The 18,542-nt window shown below is 38.5% G+C and overlaps 4 protein-coding genes, 1 long non-coding RNA gene and 1 pseudogene across 8 annotated transcripts; 4 read left to right on the top strand and 2 right to left on the bottom strand.

Annotated features, from left to right (window-relative positions):
• Window positions 1-2,071: 2,071 nt before the first annotated feature.
• LOC104724494 (uncharacterized) lies at window positions 2,072-6,885 on the top strand. The gene is made up of 14 exons (XM_087484900.1): window positions 2,072-2,314; window positions 2,423-2,535; window positions 2,623-2,719; window positions 2,809-2,933; window positions 3,032-3,515; window positions 3,611-3,796; window positions 3,921-4,214; window positions 4,304-4,456; window positions 4,540-4,694; window positions 4,790-4,895; window positions 4,988-5,839; window positions 5,954-6,035; window positions 6,140-6,433; window positions 6,547-6,885. The coding sequence occupies exons 1-14, from the start codon at window positions 2,210-2,212 to the stop codon at window positions 6,741-6,743; spliced, it is 3,243 nt and encodes a 1,080-aa protein (XP_087341026.1). The 5' UTR covers window positions 2,072-2,209; the 3' UTR covers window positions 6,744-6,885.
• Window positions 6,886-7,171: 286 nt separating this feature from the next.
• LOC104724468 (uncharacterized) lies at window positions 7,172-8,798 on the top strand. Its single transcript, XM_010442959.3, has 2 exons — window positions 7,172-7,699; window positions 7,799-8,798. Exons 1-2 carry the CDS (start codon window positions 7,552-7,554, stop codon window positions 8,521-8,523), a joined length of 873 nt encoding a protein of 290 aa, XP_010441261.1. The 5' UTR covers window positions 7,172-7,551; the 3' UTR covers window positions 8,524-8,798.
• Window positions 7,327-10,474, bottom strand: LOC104724476 (uncharacterized). 2 transcript variants are annotated; one of them, XR_015580272.1, is made up of 5 exons: window positions 10,314-10,474; window positions 9,460-10,237; window positions 8,966-9,351; window positions 8,793-8,862; window positions 7,327-8,534 (listed from the first exon to the last, which is right to left on the bottom strand). It is a non-coding gene; the product is annotated as an uncharacterized LOC104724476 (long non-coding RNA). The 2 variants fall into 2 exon arrangements; XR_015580269.1 differs by lacking the exon at window positions 7,327-8,534 and having other exon boundaries at window positions 8,666-8,862; window positions 10,314-10,430.
• A 294-nt stretch (window positions 10,475-10,768) lies between these two features.
• Window positions 10,769-11,947, top strand: LOC104751921 (putative B3 domain-containing protein At5g35780 pseudogene; annotated as a pseudogene).
• Window positions 11,948-12,869: 922 nt separating this feature from the next.
• On the bottom strand, window positions 12,870-16,734 carry LOC104724483 (heat shock 70 kDa protein 7, chloroplastic). 3 transcript variants are annotated; one of them, XR_002034971.2, is made up of 9 exons: window positions 15,646-16,734; window positions 15,309-15,561; window positions 15,119-15,198; window positions 14,884-15,026; window positions 14,704-14,802; window positions 14,396-14,585; window positions 13,885-14,283; window positions 13,281-13,786; window positions 12,870-13,163 (listed from the first exon to the last, which is right to left on the bottom strand). XR_002034971.2 is itself a non-coding variant. In XM_010442975.3 (8 exons), the coding sequence occupies exons 1-8, from the start codon at window positions 16,225-16,227 to the stop codon at window positions 13,373-13,375; spliced, it is 2,160 nt and encodes a 719-aa protein (XP_010441277.2). In that variant the 5' UTR covers window positions 16,228-16,734; the 3' UTR covers window positions 13,254-13,372. The 3 variants fall into 3 exon arrangements, 1 of the variants encoding a protein (XP_010441277.2); XR_757696.3 differs by having other exon boundaries at window positions 12,870-13,149; XM_010442975.3 differs by lacking the exon at window positions 12,870-13,163 and having other exon boundaries at window positions 13,254-13,786.
• Window positions 16,735-17,292: 558 nt separating this feature from the next.
• LOC147948798 (uncharacterized) lies at window positions 17,293-18,153 on the top strand. Its single transcript, XM_087468619.1, has one exon. It carries the CDS (start codon window positions 17,293-17,295, stop codon window positions 18,151-18,153), a length of 861 nt encoding a protein of 286 aa, XP_087324745.1.
• Window positions 18,154-18,542: the final 389 nt, after the last annotated feature.

Here is an 18,542-nt window from a genome sequence, read left to right as displayed (position 1 = left end):
AAAGAAAATATTTAGAATTTAAGATATGGTGGATGATGATGTGAGAATGGTTATTTATAGGATTTCAAGGGATGACAGTTATATTTCTAAAATATTTTATTATACATATGCAATTGAAAATTAAAATTAATAAGAAGACAAAGAAGGAATGGAGAAATACATTAAAACAAATAAATAATTTTGAACAAAATATAAGATAAATCTAACAAAATACATAATCACACTCTTACCATAAGATTTGAACCCATGCAAGAACATAAACAAAACAAAGCAAATATTTAGTATTTGAAATATGGTGGATAATGATGTGAGAATTATTTTTTATAGGATTTAAAGAGATGGAAATTACATTTCTAAAATAATTTAATTAGAAAAGTTATAATTATTATTTATAGTGTGTTTGAATAAAAATGAATAGAAAAATTGTCAATTGTTTTATGTATAGGATTTTAATACAATATTATTATCTAATTTAATTAATTATTTTTGTTTTTAAATTGAAAAATCAGATGAAGACAGATAAGTAAGAGAGTGTATTGGAGTGTCTCTCTTTATCTACTGGAGACACAAGGTCTCCCTCCTTACTTTTTTTTAATTTTTTTTTTGTTTTTATTAAAAAGACATTCATCATAAATATCACCAATGACTTGCTCTAACAGAAGACCCTTAATTAGGACTTGCTTTGATCGTAGTTAACTAAATTATTGACGTGTAGTTACACATAAACCAAAATTAAAACATTTCATCACTTTGACACATCATTAGAGAAGCAGAGGAAGAGAAGAGATTCTTTGAAGATCGGTCTGAAGATGTGTTCAAGAATGATCCTGATCTTGCTTTTCGTCCACATCAGTTGGGTATCTGCGATCACAAATGATTCAGACAGTAAGTTTTGTAACTCTTAAGTTTAAATTCAACGATGTTAAGTTAAGTTTTATACTTTTTTAATTAATCAAATCACTCGCACATATAAATCAAATAAGCATGTTAACTTCGGATGTACATATTATTGACTATATTGAAAATATACGTAGAAGAAGAGAGCAGAGTAGATTGTGCAACTAATCAAAGCCGATATGTACCATCAATTCTTTGGTAGATTAGACTGGTCTCACACATAGTTTAATGATATATTATTGGTTCAATATAACTTCTTTTCTCTTTCCTCTTTTACCACATATGAAGCAGCTTCTATTGGCGGACCCACGTTCATTAGAGGGGGTGCAAGTGCACCAGTTAAAAGTATAAAATGTTTAGTTTATGCATGTTTATTAGTTATGTAAGTAGTTTAGTGGTCAATGATGCACCACATATTATTTGAGTGAAAGGATTCAAACATTATAATTGGATTATCAGTTAGTGCATATGTTTTTATGCTTCTATATAAAATTCGCTTAAAATATGCTCAAATTGTACTAAAATTTTACTTAAATTGTGCTAAAAATTAACTTAAATAGTGTTCAAAATATGACATAATAATAAATACTCAAATTGTAATATCCTAGAGGTACTAACATCTTTACAATTGTAGTTTGTGGAGATCAAATCCACATAAAACTCTAGACAACTCAATTAAGCTAAACAAAAGAAAATAAATTAAAGATTGAAATGCAAATTAAGATACAAGAGGTTTGTAAATTCAATAAAAAATAAAAGCTAGGCTTAGGGTAATTTTCAGGAAATCAGAAAAATTACACTAATTAATTAATTAGAATTCAAATTAAGCATGGTTCTTAAACTCGAAATACAAAGGTAAAATCAACCAGCTTTTATTGCGAAAATTATCTGTCTAAATCTAAAATTCTAAATTTCTTTGCTAAATTCAACAATTCAAACAAGCAATAATGATCAGATTAGATAAGTTTACAAAATTCTAAAATCACATTTATTTGCGAATAGGTATTTTGCTCATCAAAAATTATTTCAGTAAATCAATTTTCGTGCCTATTATTGTTTATTGTTGTGTGCGCGTTTATAATACGTAACTAAACCGTATAATTAGACATCTAATGTTGGACTTTGTTATTGGGCTTTGGGCTTTTAGGCCCATCTTCTCGTCGACCCAACACACATGAATAGCTCCCAAATTTCTCTTCTTCTTCTTTCTTCTACGCTCAGCAGTAGCACTGACCTTTCTTCGATTCGTTCCAGTGAAATCACGAAATTTCCAAACCTTCGAGAGAGAGAGAAAAAATAGAGAGATTAAGAAATGGTGAAGGTGCGAATGAACACGGCGGACGTCGCCGCAGAGGTCAAGTGCTTGAAGCGATTGATCGGTATGAGATGCTCCAACGTCTATGATATATCTCCCAAGGTAACAAACTTCTGGAATACGCTGAACATCTTCAAATCCCCCCAAAAATTCGTTGATTCCATTTCAGTTAGGGCTTATGTTTTGATTTTGCTCCGATTTGATGTGCAGACGTATATGTTCAAGCTCTTGAATAGTAGCGGTATCACAGAATCTGGAGAGAGTGAGAAAGTTTTGCTTCTTATGGAAAGTGGTGTTCGTTTGCATACCACAGCTTATGTTCGGTAAAAAGCTTCATCTCTATTCATCTATGTTTTCAGGTTTTGGATTTAGGAAGTAGTATTGATATTTTTTTCTCACAAATTGTGTAGGGATAAGAGTAATACTCCGTCTGGGTTTACTTTGAAGTTGAGAAAACATATCCGGACTAGGAGGCTTGAAGATGTACGACAGCTTGGTTACGATAGGGTATGATGGACTTTGGAGTTTTCTTGTGTTTTGTTTTTGGTTTGCTTCTTTTGCGTTGTTTTGGTTTTAACTTTTGTTATTGGCACCAGATCATTGTCTTCCAGTTTGGACTAGGTGCTAATGCACACTATGTTATATTGGAGTTGTATGCTCAAGGAAACATAATTCTTACTGATTCTGAATATATGATCATGACACTCCTCCGGTCACATAGGTTAGTTGAACTTCTCAACCTGCTGCTTTGTGATACATTTCTGTTTACCTTGATTGATGTGGCCTTTTTAGTTAATTATTTTACTTTCATCCCTGCAGAGATGACAATAAGGGTTTTGCTATCATGTCTCGTCACCGTTACCCGATAGAGATATGTAGAGTTTTTGAGAGAACCACTGTTTCAAAGCTTCAAGAATCACTTACTGCTTTCTCGCTTAAGGATCATGAAGCAAAACAGATTGAACCAAAGGAGCAGACTGGTGGCAAAAAGGGTGGGAAGTCAAATGATTCTACGGGTGCCAAACAATATACCTTGAAGAATATCCTTGGTGACGCTTTAGGCTATGGGCCACAGCTCTCAGAGCACATTATTCTGGATGCTGGTCTTGTTCCAACTACCAAACTTTCAGAAGACAAAAAGTTAGATGATAATGAGATTCAGTTGTTGGTTCAAGCGGTGATCGTTTTTGAAGATTGGCTTGAAGATATTATAAATGGTCAAAAAGTTCCTGAAGGTTATATTCTTATGCAAAAACAAATTTTGGCAAATGACACGCCTTCTGAATCAGGAGGTGTTAAAAAGGTCACTATTTTACTCTATGCCTCTTCATTTTTATTTTATTTGACAAGTACAATGGATTTATATATTGTATTTTTCTTTTACCTGGTTGTCTGCAGATGTATGACGAGTTCTGTTCAATATTATTAAATCAATTCAAATCAAGAGTCTTTGAAAAGTTTGAAACTTTCGATGCGGCTTTAGATGAGTTCTACAGCAAAATTGAGAGCCAAAGGTCTGAACAACAACAAAAGGCAAAAGAAGATTCTGCCAGTCAGAAACTCAATAAGATTCGCCAGGATCAGGTTTGTGATATTGATATTTATTGATGTACTGGGTTGGAATTTCCATTTCCATATATTTCTGTGTACCTTTTCTCCATCTTAAAAACTTATCTTAATTGCAATGTTTCTGTAACTCATGGTGTAGGAAAACCGTGTTCAAATTCTGAAGAAAGAAGTCAACCATTGTGTTAATATGGCTGAATTAATCGAGTACAACTTAGAAGACGTAGATGCTGCCATATTAGCTGTTCGTGTAGCCCTTGCAAAGGGTATGGGATGGGATGATCTAGCACGCATGGTTAAGGAAGAAAAAAAATTAGGAAACCCTGTTGCTGGACTTATTGACAAACTTTATCTAGAGAAGAATTGCATGACCTTGTTGCTGTGCAACAATCTCGATGAAATGGATGATGATGAGAAGACGCTCCCAGTGGAAAAGGTGTTAATCTCTCCCCACATTGATTGAATACACAAAGCTCATCTTCTTTCTTGTTCTGACATATAGGGCATGATATGTGGTTTTTGTAGGTGGAGGTTGACTTATCACTATCTGCGCATGGTAATGCTAGGCGCTGGTATGAAATGAAGAAGAAACAAGAAAGCAAACAGGAGAAGACTGTTTCTGCTCATGAAAAGGCTTTTCGAGCAGCTGAAAAAAAGACACGCCACCAGCTATCTCAAGTAAGCTTCCAAGTTCGTCGCTGTTAATCTTGTTTATTGTTTTCTTTCTCGCAGTCAACTAATCATATGCACTCTTCTTAAAGGAAAAAGTGGTTGCAACTATTTCACATATGAGAAAAGTCCACTGGTTTGAGAAATTCAATTGGTTCATTAGCAGTGAGAACTACTTGATCATCAGTGGTCGTGATGCTCAGCAAAATGAGATGATAGTTAAACGCTACATGTCAAAAGGAGATCTGTAAGTTTTCATGTACCGAGTTATTTGGTTAGTCTTTGTGTTGGTATCAAATATTCAAACATTATCATAAGTTTCTTTTCACCATGCTTTCTTAGGTATGTACACGCAGAGCTTCATGGAGCATCTAGTACTGTGATAAAGAATCATAAACCTGATCAGAATGTACCACCTCTCACTTTAAACCAAGCTGGATGTTTTACAGTAAGCAAATTCCTCTACCATTTTAGTTGTTTGAATTGTGTGAATATGGTGCAATGTCTTGATGGCAAGCATATGGATATAATTCGATGCAGGTTTGTCATAGTCAGGCCTGGGATTCCAAGATTGTTACTAGTGCATGGTGGGTTTATCCTCATCAGGTCACTAAAACAGCTCCTACAGGAGAATACCTCACAGTTGGAAGTTTCATGATACGAGGTAAGAAAAACTTCCTTCCACCACACCCACTCATCATGGGTTTTGGATTGTTGTTTCGTTTGGACGAGAGCTCCTTGGGAGCTCATTTGAATGAGAGAAGGGTAAGAGGTGAAGAAGAAGAAATGAATGATGTAGTAATGGAAACGCATGCTCCTGATGAGCATTCAGATGCTGAGTCAGAGAACGAAGCAGTGAATGAAGCGGTTTCTGCCCCAGTAGAAATTAATTTACCGGAATCAAGTACAGCATTGAGCCAAGATACTTCTACTTTTGACAAGAATTTATCTGGTACTGCTGAAGAAAATGTTGCATCAGCTACCTCGCAGCTCGAAGATCTACTTGACAGAACCCTTGGTCTTGGTGCTGCAACTGTGGCCAGCAAGAACCGTACAATAGAGACATTAAAGGACGAAATGGAAGAGGAAATGAAACAGGAAGAGAAAAAAGCAGGAGTTAGAGATAAACCTTACATGTCAAGAGCTGAGAGAAGAAAGCTTAAGATGGGCCAAAGCGGTAATGCTGCTACTGATAGTAACACTGGGCAAGAAAAGCAGCAACGAAAAGAACAAGATGTTATTTCTTCAAGCAAAGCCAACAAGAGCATACCCGATAACAAGCCAGCTGCGGAAAAAGTTACCCGTGGGCAAAGGGGTAAACTTAAGAAAATGAAGGAGAAGTATGCTGATCAAGACGAAGAAGAAAGAAAAATTCGAATGGCATTGTTGGCAGTAAGTACTTTCCAAATAAGATTTTCTATTTATATGGTCACAGACCTTCAGTTCTTATTTTAGCAGTACTTTATGACTGTTATATGGGTATATTGATTTGCCTTTCCTATGCAGTCTTCTGGAAAGCCACAGAAGAATGATGCTGAATCACAGAATGCAAAGATCGCTGTAACCGAAGAGAAGAAACCTTCTGAAGGTAAACTTTTCGATCTTTTCACTTGTCTGACACTATTTCTTCTCCTACGCATTGATTAGAGTGGCACCATATATGATCTTGATGGTTGTCTGGTTTTTGTGCAGAGACGGATGATGCTGTGAAAATATGTTATAGGTGTAAGAAGGTCGGACATCTTGCAAGAGACTGTCATGGGAAAGAAACTTCAGACATGGACAAAGTGGTTATGGAAGAAGAGGATATCCATGAGGTTGGGGATGAAGAGAAAGAAAAACTGATTGATGTCGATTACCTAACTGGTAACCCGTTGCCAACCGACATTCTCTTATATGCTGTCCCGGTTTGCGGCCCCTACAATGCTCTTCAGTCATATAAATACAGAGTCAAAGCGATTCCAGGCAGCATGAAGAAAGGAAAAGGTAATAACACTCCCATTCTCTTCCAAATAACAATAACTAATATGCTCAAGTTGTCATTGTAAGTGTGAAGCTTTTGGATTCTATTGATGTTGTTTTTGTTGTGTTTTGCGCAGCTGCAAAAACTGCAATGAATCTGTTTACACACATGTCGGATGCATCAGTAAGGGAGAAAGAGCTGATGAAGGCGTGTACGGATCCAGAGCTGATGGCAGCTCTTGTCGGGAATGTGAAGATCACAGCAGCAGGTTTGACGCAGTTGAAGCAGAAACAGAAGAAAGGCAAAAAAAGTGGGAAACAACAACATAGCTAGGTTTTTATCTTTTGCTATAAGAAGCTAATGAAGGTTTTTTTTGTTTACTATATAGTGCATATTGGTCCATATGTTTGTATGTTCACCTTGTGCAAAAACGAAGCCCCAAGAGTTACAACGCAAAAAAAAACCTTTCAGATTTTATGTGTTTTGGTGATTTCAATATGTTCCATTGTTTCAAAAAAAAATTGGTAAATAAACAAAATACCTGTCAAATTAAAATGATATGATAAGCTCTACTTATGAACTGAAAAAGACATTGAAGATGTTATACCAAATGGCTTCCTTAGTAAAAAAAATTCCAGAAATAGCTAAAAAATCTAACAATCTCAAAATATCCTGCGGCGTGGATTCTTCTGCTCCTGTTTTCTTGCATTCTTTTCAAAACATACTTTTCCTCTTCATTTTTCTTTTTTTTTTTTGGATTTGGCAAAGAACTCAGGAATAATTCCCGAATATTCAATTTGATCAAACCTCTTTTACTTCTCTTCTTTCTTCTTCCTTCTTCATCAAAATCTATCATATATTATCTCAAACATCTCCAAAATCATTAATCTAAATAATACGAAGAAGGAAGAGATTATAAGAGCATCAATTTCTTAATTATTATTATTATTGGGGTTTCAATTTGCATTCGATTATCTTTTTCTTCCCATCATCATTTATACTTTTGATTTAGTTTTACAAAACCTAAAAGAAAAACAAATCTGCAATTTAGGGAGGGTTTGTTTAATTCGTAGTTTCATCAAACTATATATATCCTCTGTCCCCTCCATACAACAAGAGCAAGAAAAGAAGAGAGATATTGATGGCGGAGGAGAGATCGGCGAAGAGTAAGGTGAAGTTCATGTGCAGTTTTGGCGGCAAAATCCTCCCTAGACCATGCGACGGCATTCTCAAATACGTCGGCGGCGAGACTCGCGTCATTGCTGTATCTCCTGACATCTCCTTCTCCGGTAAAATCTTCTTAACAACAAACAAACTCATTCTTCTTCTTCTCCCTTAATCTCTCAAAATAAAGATCCAATCTTTTTGGTTTTTCCAATGCCACACAGAACTCATGAAGAGACTTACGGCAATCACAGAGAACGATGTAGTCCTCAAGTACCAGATCATTCCTGAAGATCTTGATGCATTAGTCTCTGTTAAGTCTGATGAAGATGTCAAACACATGATAGAGGAATATAACCGTCACGAAACCCCTAAACTCAGAACCTTCTTGTTTCCTGCAAACCCGGTTGTTCTTGAGAATCAGTTAGGCACCATCGAGTCACAGACCATTGAGCAACGTTACATTGAAGCTGTCAACGGTATTCTTCGCACACCCAAGAGTGCTTCTTCTCTTCGTTCTCCCATCAAAACGCGACCTTCCTTCACCGTCTCTAGTTCCTCCTCTCCCAGATCAGAGTCATCACCTGATGGATACGGTCAAGATCCGCCTGATACGAGTTTTCAGAACAACAGCTACCAGTTGAGCAGGCTTTACCCAATGCATAGAGTTCATAGCAGTCCCAACATCTCACAGCAGATGCAGACACAAAACCACCACCATAATGCATACCTGCAGCCTCTTAACAGGCAGCGACCACCAGCACCTTTAGACTTCCCTAGAGGCACAGGCTGGGGGGACTCACCGGGTCATGGTTTTAACCAGTTATACACAAACGCGCATAACTCAGGTGGTGGTAATGGTAGGTGTGGATGCAATGAAGAGCGCAGGTACTGGGGCAGAGCAAATAGCGTTCCTCAAAGTCCTAAGAACCACGGACTCCGCCTCTGATGTGTGCAGAGCTGCATAACACCATAACCGTCTGTGTATATATATTATTTGGTCTTGTGTTTGTTGTACAATTTAACAATGTAGGTATCTAAACCTGCGCCTGCATGATACTGTATATTGCAGAGGAACGTCTAAACTACTCTGTGAAAGACTGAGAGAGGTTTGATTTATTTTGTACATGTTTTGTAACAACACTGCTTCTGTGGACAATTTGTGCTCCAGAATATTGCTTCACTTATGTGTTTTAAAAGGAAAAATTTGACTCTTACCATTCATTTGCTGCCCACAAATCAAATTATCCTATGCAAACCTCTCTGCTTCTTGCACCATTTTGTCTACCTGCAACATTCACCCCAGAACCAATATGAATCATTAAAACATGAATAAGAAAAAACAGTACAAATCCAAAAAAAGTGAAAGCAACTTTTATAATTATACACACCTCATCCTTTGACAAGGTAGTAGCACCAGTAATGGTGAATTGGTGATGTCCTGCTTCTTTCCTGTGCCTTTGTCGGAGGCGCTGACAGATAGAATTCCATTGGCATCAATATCAAATTTGACCTCGATTTGTGGAACTCCACGTGGTGCAGGCGGGATACCATCAAGACGGAAGCTACCAATAGACTTGTTATCTCTTACGAACTCTCTCTCACCCTGTAACACATTAATCTCAACACTTGTCTGTCCATCTGCAGCAGTTGAGAAGACTTCTGATTTAGAAGTTGGAAGTGTGGTGTTTCTTGGAATGATCTTGGTCATGACACCACCAAGAGTTTCCAAACCAAGGAGAACGTTGTCACTCACATCTCCAGATAGAACACCAGCCTGAAATCAGAGGCCAAATAGCATTTTAGTGATATAGCTCATCAAAGTACAATGCAAATTTCTTATTACAAAACGTAAAGATTAGATGTCAACAAGAACAGAACACACCTGAAGTGCAGCACCTGAAGCACTCTTGGATATTCATGAGGTGATTCTTGTTAGTATTCCTCTGTTCAAGAACTTGTAAGGAAACTGACAGGGAAAGAACTCAATGATGAGTTGCAGAGTTTCAGATAGTGATTGATTGTCCTATAATCGCAGCCACTCCGTCTCATACTTAAAAAAGCTGTTCCTTTGTCCAATTGGATCCTTCCAACGTGAGAAACAGAACAAGAATCCTGGAGTTGTGACATTGTTTCGAACTTAAGTGGCCATGCCTTAAAGGCGATTTCTCTGCTTACGTTGTTGCTTCCTTCTGTCTCCCAGAAGCAATTTTGTCGAACACCTGGTAGGCATGAAAGTCCAGCTTACGATCGGATTGAAACGAAGCAAAATCAACTCCAATGTTGCAATCGACCTAATGAAACTTGGAAACCTCAACAAACACCTCATCGTCACGTTCATCGGACCAGAGCTCACGACGCACAGGCCCCACCATTGTTAAATGTTTAGAGTAGTCATACTCATAGCGTCTTCTTCACGATACCATCAATCATCAGCCAGCATAAATCTCAATATATAGATGAAGAGTAGACTCCGTAACAGCAAACCCTCTGGTCTAATCAGAGTCTTCACTCCTTTTTTTGTTGACTCATCCACTTGTACCACCTGAGCATTTGCCCCTGTTTCACTCTTCTCACTTCCTTTCTTCTTCTTCTTCTTCTTCTTTTTCCTTGAATCGTATAATCAGTATCCAACTCAGCAATAGCATCAACAAATCAAATGCCTTCACAGATTCAAAAGATAGCTCATTCAGTTAAAAATTTCACATGACGTAAAAAGTGAGATAACGTTAGACAAACCTGCTTTTCAATTGCAAGGCGCTCCAAGCGCGATCAGGCTAGTTCAGGAGTAAAATACTGAGAAGTTGTATGTTATTGTATGAAGTCGAACTTAAATTCCAAAAGACTTTTAATAATAGAATTAAATACACACAAAAAAAAAAAAAAAATAGAACAAAAAACGAAGCTGCAGAGAAATTTCCTAAATTAAATACACTACACTTACTCTTCTCATACTCGGGAAAAAAATAAATACCAAATAGGGACTAAATCGTAATTAAAGCATTACCCCTTAATGTTAACTTGACCACAACGGCTATAATTAGTTACTAATCACAATAATTAACCCACTAAACTCAAACACAAGAATGGAAAAAACAAAGACAAAATACCCTAACCCTCATGATAAGTAAGTATATAAGGTAAGAGACGGCACTTGTTCTCTGCAGTTTCGCTAGTTTCTCTCCTCTCAATAACAATTTCCTTTCTTCCCGATCACACAAGTCTTTCACTCTCACAACTTTTTTGAGATTCTTTCAAATTTGATCACCATGAGTATGAATCATCTCACGGTCACGGATTCAGGTAAGGATATGTGGTCGAATTTGTTTTTACTTGCGGCTACTGCCGTTATGGTTCAGGAAGAAGAACAACGTCTTCGTCTTCTTCGTCGTCGTGGAGAAGAAGACGATAGCGAGAAGAGTTTCTTCTATCTTTTCCCGAGGAAGAAAAGATCGTCTTTGCTGAATACAAGATACACACAACAAAACCCTAATGATGGGACTTCTATTATCTCTCCTTCTTCTTCATCCCTCCATGATCACGAGACGAAAAACACACAAAACCCTAGTTTTTTAGATGCGGAGCTACTTCGTGCAAAGAAGGGGAAATCTAAGATTGTCTGTGAAGATTACGACTACCTCCGAGAGAGCGATGAGGCGACGAGACTCTTTGAGAAGAACATGAAGAGATTGGTACGACGAAACTTGGATGGGTCGTCTTCATCGTTCCTGAACCTTCCTTGTTATAATTACCCTTCGTTACTCCTAGGTTACAACGTCACGGCTAAGTCTGAGAAGACAGAGGCGCACGACCCTAGTAAAGAACCATGCCTAAAGGAGAAGACAACAACAAGTCGCAAGAGGCGTGCCGTGCAACAGAAGAAGAGTGGTAAATTCAAGAAAGCAAAGGTTGTTTCTTTCCCAAATACAGAGGCACCTGAGTGGATTTTTCAGGTGATGAGAAGAATGAGAGCTGATGCCGCAAACCCTTTGCTGATCTTTGAGAGGTGTCTAACACCGACTGATGTGAAATCAGCCCAGAGCCGTCTCTTAATGCCATTCCAGCAGCTAATCAGAGACGAATTCTTGACGCCAGGGGAGTCTCGAGCCATAGATGAGACTATCGGTGTTGGAACGATTCTTGTGAACCAAAGATGTGAAAAGTGGGGTTTGCGTTTCAAGCTATGGCGGATGGACAAGGAAACTGGACATGGAACCTTGAATTACGCTTTGAACTGGGGCTGGAACGATGTCGTCAAGGGTAACAACTTAAAAGCCGATGACAAGATCAGCCTTTGGACTTTCAGGTGCCGTGGAGTGCTCTGCTTTGCTCTTGAGACATACTAAGCTTCTTCCCTTATTAATTTGGTGTCTGATTTGTCTCTTGAAACGATTTAACTTGATTCATCTAGTTTATTCCTTCTGCACAGCCATTGAACTTGAGGTTATGGTCTTGTAATAACTTCTAGGAAATGTTAATTAGCTAGCTACATTAAGGTGGTTTTTATTATGGTTTTTGTTCCTCTCTTCTTTTATTAGTATAGTAACTTGTCTATCACTGTTGTTGTTTCAGATCTTTTCTCTCTTTTGAATTGAACATTTTGTCATAAATATGGTTTCTTGTTTTGTCTACTTTAGTTATCACTGCACACTGTTAAAATACCTTTGCGATGGAAATGATCCAATCCTCCAAAATGCTCAACATAATATACAGAGCAAAAACAATAAGATCATGACATCCAAGTTTCGATTTCATTAAAAGTATAATAGGTGATTCAATCTCACTGTTGAAACTTGTGTGCTGCAAATGATTATTTGGACTGCTCTCAAGAAAGTTTGGCAACATTTACTAAATCAGTCATTAGACTTCACATGGAACCGCTTCATGTACGAGAACTGGGGCAGCGGTTCATGTTTATAATGTTCACATCTGAGGCCAATAAGGAAACAGAAATATCCCACGTAGTCGTCAAACGTAACAACTTGAAAACCGATGGATCAGTCTTTGTACTTTCAGGTGTCGTGGAGTCCTCTGTTTTGTCCTTCAGACATAGTAGCTCTTCACTTGTTCACTAGCTATTCAGGCGATTCTTGAGGTTTTCTGTATAGTTGTAACTTCTTGGAAGTGTTACTACGAATGTGACTGTGGTTCTCTCCTCTATTATTAGTAACTTGTCTGTCTGTCTCCTCTGTTGTCTCAGATCTTTAGCAATTTGTTACAAATATAGTTTCTTGCTGTCTACTTTAGTTGTTGCATTGATCAAATACTTTGATTTCTTGTAATATGATCTCAAAGTTGTGACGAAAATAATCCATTCTCTCGAAATGCTCGATAAAACAAATTACCAGGATTGCTGTCGACTACTCTTGTGAGAATCTGATTTAAAACTATACTTAGAACCAAAAAAATCGATAAAACTATACTTAGAATCAGATTATCACATGAAAGTTTCTACTTTTTATAAAATAAAGTGACTTCCTCTTCTTCGGGTTTACTCTGCGCCATCAGGCTTCGATGCTGCCTCCTTTTGATCTCATCTCCTGCTTCGTCCTAATGACCTGCGCCTGCTTGATAACTGCAGAGGAACGTCTAAACTACTCTGTGAAAGGCTATGAGAGTTTTGAAAAAACACTGCTTCTAAGGACAATTTGTGCTCCAGAATATTGCTTCACTTGTGTGTTTTAAAAGGCAAAATTTGACTCTTACCATTCATTTGCTGCCAACATATCAAATTATCCTTCCTACAAAATCATGGACAAACCCCAAGAATAATACTCGTATGAATCCGAATTGTGTATTTAGTTGCTGTCAGTGAAGTCAGCGTCGATCACATCAGCATTATTGTCTCCACCTTTGGTTGAAGATGATGATGAGTCAGATGCCGAGGACGCTTCACCTCCAGGAGGAGAACCAGCACCTCCTGATTGGGGTTGGTTGTACAGAGACTGGCCAATCTGCATCACTTCTTGGTTAAGAGCTGCCATGGTGTCTTTGATTTCTTGGGTTGATTCACTTGCTATTTTCTCCTTCAGCTCTTGGAGCTTAGCCTCGACCTTTTCTTTCACTGGACCTGGAATTTTCTCTCCAAGTTCCTTCAGCTGCTTCTCTGTTTGGTACACGATGGAATCAGCCTGGTTCTTTGTGTCGATCGCATCTCTCTTTTCTTTGTCTTCCTTGGCAAACCTCTCTGCTTCTTGCACCATTGTGTCTACCTGCAACAACATCCCACAACCAATATGAAAACATGAATAGGAATTTACACTACAATTCCAAAAAAAGTGAAGCAACTTTTATATAATTTTATACACACCTCATCCTTTGGCAAGGTACTAGCACCAGTAATGGTGATGTCCTGCTTCTTTCCTGTGCCTTTGTCGGAGGCGCTGACAGATAGAATTCCATTGGCATCAATATCAAATTTGACCTCGATTTGTGGAACTCCACGTGGTGCAGGCGGGATACCATCAAGACGGAAGCTACCAATAGACTTGTTATCTCTTACGAACTCTCTCTCACCCTGTAACACATTAATCTCAACACTTGTCTGTCCATCTGCAGCAGTTGAGAAGACTTCTGATTTAGAAGTTGGAAGTGTGGTGTTTCTTGGAATGATCTTGGTCATGACACCACCAAGAGTTTCCAAACCAAGCGACAGTGGCGCCACATCAAGAAGAACAATGTCCCTCACATCTCCAGATAGAACACCAGCCTGAAATCAGAAGCCAAATAGCCTTTTAGTGATATAGCTCATTGAAGTACAATAGTACAATGTAATTATTATGACTACAAAACCTGAAGATTAGATGTCAACATGAACACACCTGAACTGCAGCACCTTGAGCTACTACTTCATCAGGATTGACTGACACATTGGGTTCTTTCCCTGTCAGTTTCCTTACGAGTTCTTGAACAGCAGGAATACGCGTGGATCCACCAACAAGAATCACCTCATTAATATCGTTGAAGCTGAGCTTCGCATCCCTCAGGGAATTCTCCACCGGTTTCCTTACCCTACAAGTTTGAATGCAGAGAATAGGAACTTAAGCCTTTATGGTAAATCACATAGCAATCTTGTTTGCATGGCGGGTAACTGATCTTAGCCACAGAAAACAAAAAAAAAAAAAATCACCTGTCCAGTAAGTCGGAGCACAATTCTTCAAACTTGGCTCGGGTGAGAGTGGTTTCAATGTGCTTAGGACCATCAGCCGTAGCAGTGATAAAAGGCAAACTGGACACAGAATTTCAATAAATTAATATCTCAGATACCAAAAAGGACCAGGTAAATGAGATCTGAGAGGGAAAATTGAACCTCATGTTAGTCTGAGTCAGTGAGGAAAGCTCAATTTTAGCTTTTTCAGCTGCCTCAGTTAACCTCTGAAGTGCTTGCTTGTCTTTGGTAAGGTCTATGCCTTCATCTTTCTTGAAAGTTGAAGCAAGCCAATCAACAACTCTCTGCATTGCAAAAAAAGTCATATTTACCAGGTGAGTGAACAGATCAAGGTTCCCTGCCTTAAGTATCAAGACAAGTCTATGTTTTGACTCACCTTGTCAAAGTCATCACCTCCCAAATGTGTATCACCAGAAGTAGAAAGCACTTCAAAAACACCATCACCAACCTCAAGGACTACATTACAAGAAACAAAAACCCATAAATAATCAGAATACTCCAAATACCTACGAAGACAATAAAAGCCAAGTAGCAAAACCCAAGTAGTACTTTTCAGCAAAAAGTACCTGAGACATCAAAAGTACCACCACCAAGATCAAAGACTAGAATAGTTTCATTGCTTTTCTTCTCAAAGCCATAAGCCAAAGAAGCAGCAGTAGGCTCATTGATAATACGAAGAACTTCCAATCCAGCAATACGCCCAGCATCTTTAGTAGCCGTCCTTTGTGAATCATTAAAGTAAGCAGGCACAGTGATAACAGCTTTAGTTACTTTATCATTCAAAAACCTCGAAGCATCATCCACAAGCTTCCTCAAAACCTACATTATTTACAACCACACAAACTCAGTAAAACCACCCATCACCCAAATTCATTACCCCTAAAGTTCACAAGAGATTCAAACCTGAGCAGAGATCTCCTCAGGAGCGAACTGTTGACCAGTAGCAGGACAATCAATCTTAACATTGCCATTATCATCTTTAACAACTCTATACGAAACCTGCTTAGCCTCTTCACCAACCTCATTCATTTTCGTACCTAAGAACCTCTTCACAGATGAATAAGTGTTCTCCGGATTAACAACAGCTTGACGCTTAGCAATCTGACCAACAAGTCTATCTTGGTTCTTAGTGTAAGCCACAACGGAAGGCGTTGTTCTCTGACCTTCAGAGTTAGTGATAATCGTCGGTTTACCTCCTTCCATGGCAGCTACGGCTGAGTTCGTCGTACCTAAATCGATTCCGACTACTTTCTCGTTAACCACGCGGACTGGACCAACCGAGTATCTGGAAGCTCCGCCGGCGTTTCTTCGTCCCATACGGAGGAAGGCGGAGTTTGGAGTAGAGAAAGGATTGGTTCTGTTTCCGAAGAAGACGCTTCGTGGAGTGGAATTGGTTTTAGTACCATCGAGGATTTTGTTGGAGGAAGACGCAGTAGGGAATCCGATTCCGCCGAGGATGTGGAATTGTGCGGCGGAGGAAGCCATGAGATTGAAACCCTAAGGAGGAAATGAAGGAGAGTTAGGTGGAGGAGGAAATGAAGATAAGCCCGAAGAAGAAGGAAGGAGGAGAGGAGAGTATGTATGTAAAAGTGGAAGCTTCTAGAAAATGGTTGGTGGTGATGTTGGTGGCGGTGGCGGTGGCGTATATATGTCCTTTCGATTTTTATGTGTTTGGGTGGGCTTTTATGAAAACGGCTGAGCCCAACATATTTGAATCGTTGCATATTTAGAAAGTTAGTAGATAGAGATGTTTGAGACTTGAGAGCAAAAAACACTAAAAAAAAAGCTTGTAACAAAGTCGATATGTATAACTGATTTTGAGAGAAATGAGATAGTAATTAATAAGAGAGATTGACGTTAGAGGCTTTTACGACTTCCAGCAATGTTAAGCGTGTGACATTAGCTACATCTCGCTGAAACCACATAGCTCAAAATCCACTAGAAACAAAGCAAGTATAAGAGATATAATGAAAGAAAGATAATGACTAGCTCTCACACACTCTTCCTATGTATGTCTCTTTTAAGAGAACTACCCAATCCTTACACCATAAATGGTTTTCTCTTACTAACTTGCTCACTACTTTATTTGTTCTCTCTCTCTCTCTCTCTCACCAAACCAAAACTTCTTTCTATAAGTTGCGTTTATTGCATCCTCCGTTCCAAATGCTAGGAGTCAATCTCCATCTCCAAACAAATCACTGTTGGTATAAGCTTGACGTAGCTTGAAGATCAAGCTAAGTATATTTAGGAGGATCTAAATATACATATCAAATATGTTAGTTTTACTTTCTTTAGGAGTTATCTAAAGTAAGTTTTCCAAAAGTGTTTTTGGAAATATAGTTTATATATAAGAAGGTGCTAAGGTGTAGCACAACTTATGAGCTTTGAGAGATTGTAATTGAGAGATTGAGAGAGCTTAAAGGTTTTGAGTAAGTTTCCTTTGAGATTAATAAAGAGAGTTATTCTTTGTTATAGTTCTTAAGCAATCTTTCTAAAACTTTATTTGGTATCAGAGCAGTTATTCGATCCATACGTGAGAAAGAAGAAGCCATGGGTGAAATTGTTCCTGCAAACAAGCCGAAAGTAGGAGGACCATCATCGATCCAATGTCCTATGTTGCACAGTACAAACTATACCGTGTGGACCATGAAGATGAATGCTACGCTTCGTGTGCACAAGGTCTGGGAGACCATCGATCCTGGTTCTAATGATGAAGAGAAGAACGACTTAGCTCGAGCCCTCTTGTTCCAATCCTTTCCTGAATCCTTAGTCCTGCAAGTCGGTAATCAAGTAACTGCAAAAGCAGTTTGGGATGCAATAAAGTCAAGAGATCTCGGGGCTGAGCGAGTACGTGAAGCAAGGCTACAAACTCTTATGGCCGAATTTGATAGGCTTAAGATGAAGGAAAGTGATACGATTGATGAGTTTGTTGGCAAACTATCGGAAATTTCGTCTAAATCTGCATCACTGGGTGAGACACTCGAAGAATCAAAAGTTCTGAAGAAATTTCTCAAGAGCTTGCCCAGAAGAAAATATATCCACATAATTGCATCCCTTGAGCAAGTTCTTGATCTCAAGACCACAACCTTTGAGGATATAGTAGGAAGATTGAAGACATATGAAGAAAGAGTCTATGATGAAGAGGATTCGCAAGACAACCAAAGCAAACTCATGTATGCCAATACGAATTCACAAGAAGGAAGACGAGGCAGAGGACAAGGTCGAGGCCGTGGAAGAGGCAGAGGAAGATTCGGCTATCAACAAAGAGACAAGTCGAGAATAACCTGCTATCGTTGTGATAAACAAGGTCACTATGCTTCGGATTGCCCAGATCGTTTGCTCAAGTTGATTAAGGCTCAGGAAACTCAAGAGAATGTGAAGAAGATACTCAAGAAGCAGAATCACTTATGATGCAAGAGATTGTCTTTCTTAATGAAAGAATGTGCAACCAATGAAGTTTGATAGTTGCTCGGATAAAGCTTGGTATTTAGACAATGGTGCTAGTAACCACATGACAGGAAATCGAGCCTGGTTTAACAAAATTGACGAGTCTATCACAGGAAGAGTAAGATTTGGTGATGACTCATGCATTGATATAAAAGGAAAGGGCTCAATCTTGTTTATGACCAAAGGAGGAGAGAAGAAGATACTAGCTGATGTTTACTACATACCAAACCTAAGAAGCAACATTCTAAGCATGGGACAAGCAACGGAATCAGGCTGTGACGTCAGAATGAGAGAAGATCAGCTAACTCTACACGATCGAGAAGGTAACCTCTTGGTAAAAGCAAGACGGTCTC

The sequence above is a fragment of the Camelina sativa genome, chromosome 2 (genome assembly GCF_030686135.1).
Source record: "Camelina sativa cultivar CO46 ecotype springtype chromosome 2, ASM3068613v1".
Taxonomy (NCBI): domain Eukaryota; kingdom Viridiplantae; phylum Streptophyta; class Magnoliopsida; order Brassicales; family Brassicaceae; genus Camelina; species Camelina sativa.
Note: the sequence above shows the minus strand (reverse complement) of the source record. Positions and strands in the feature narration are given on the sequence as shown.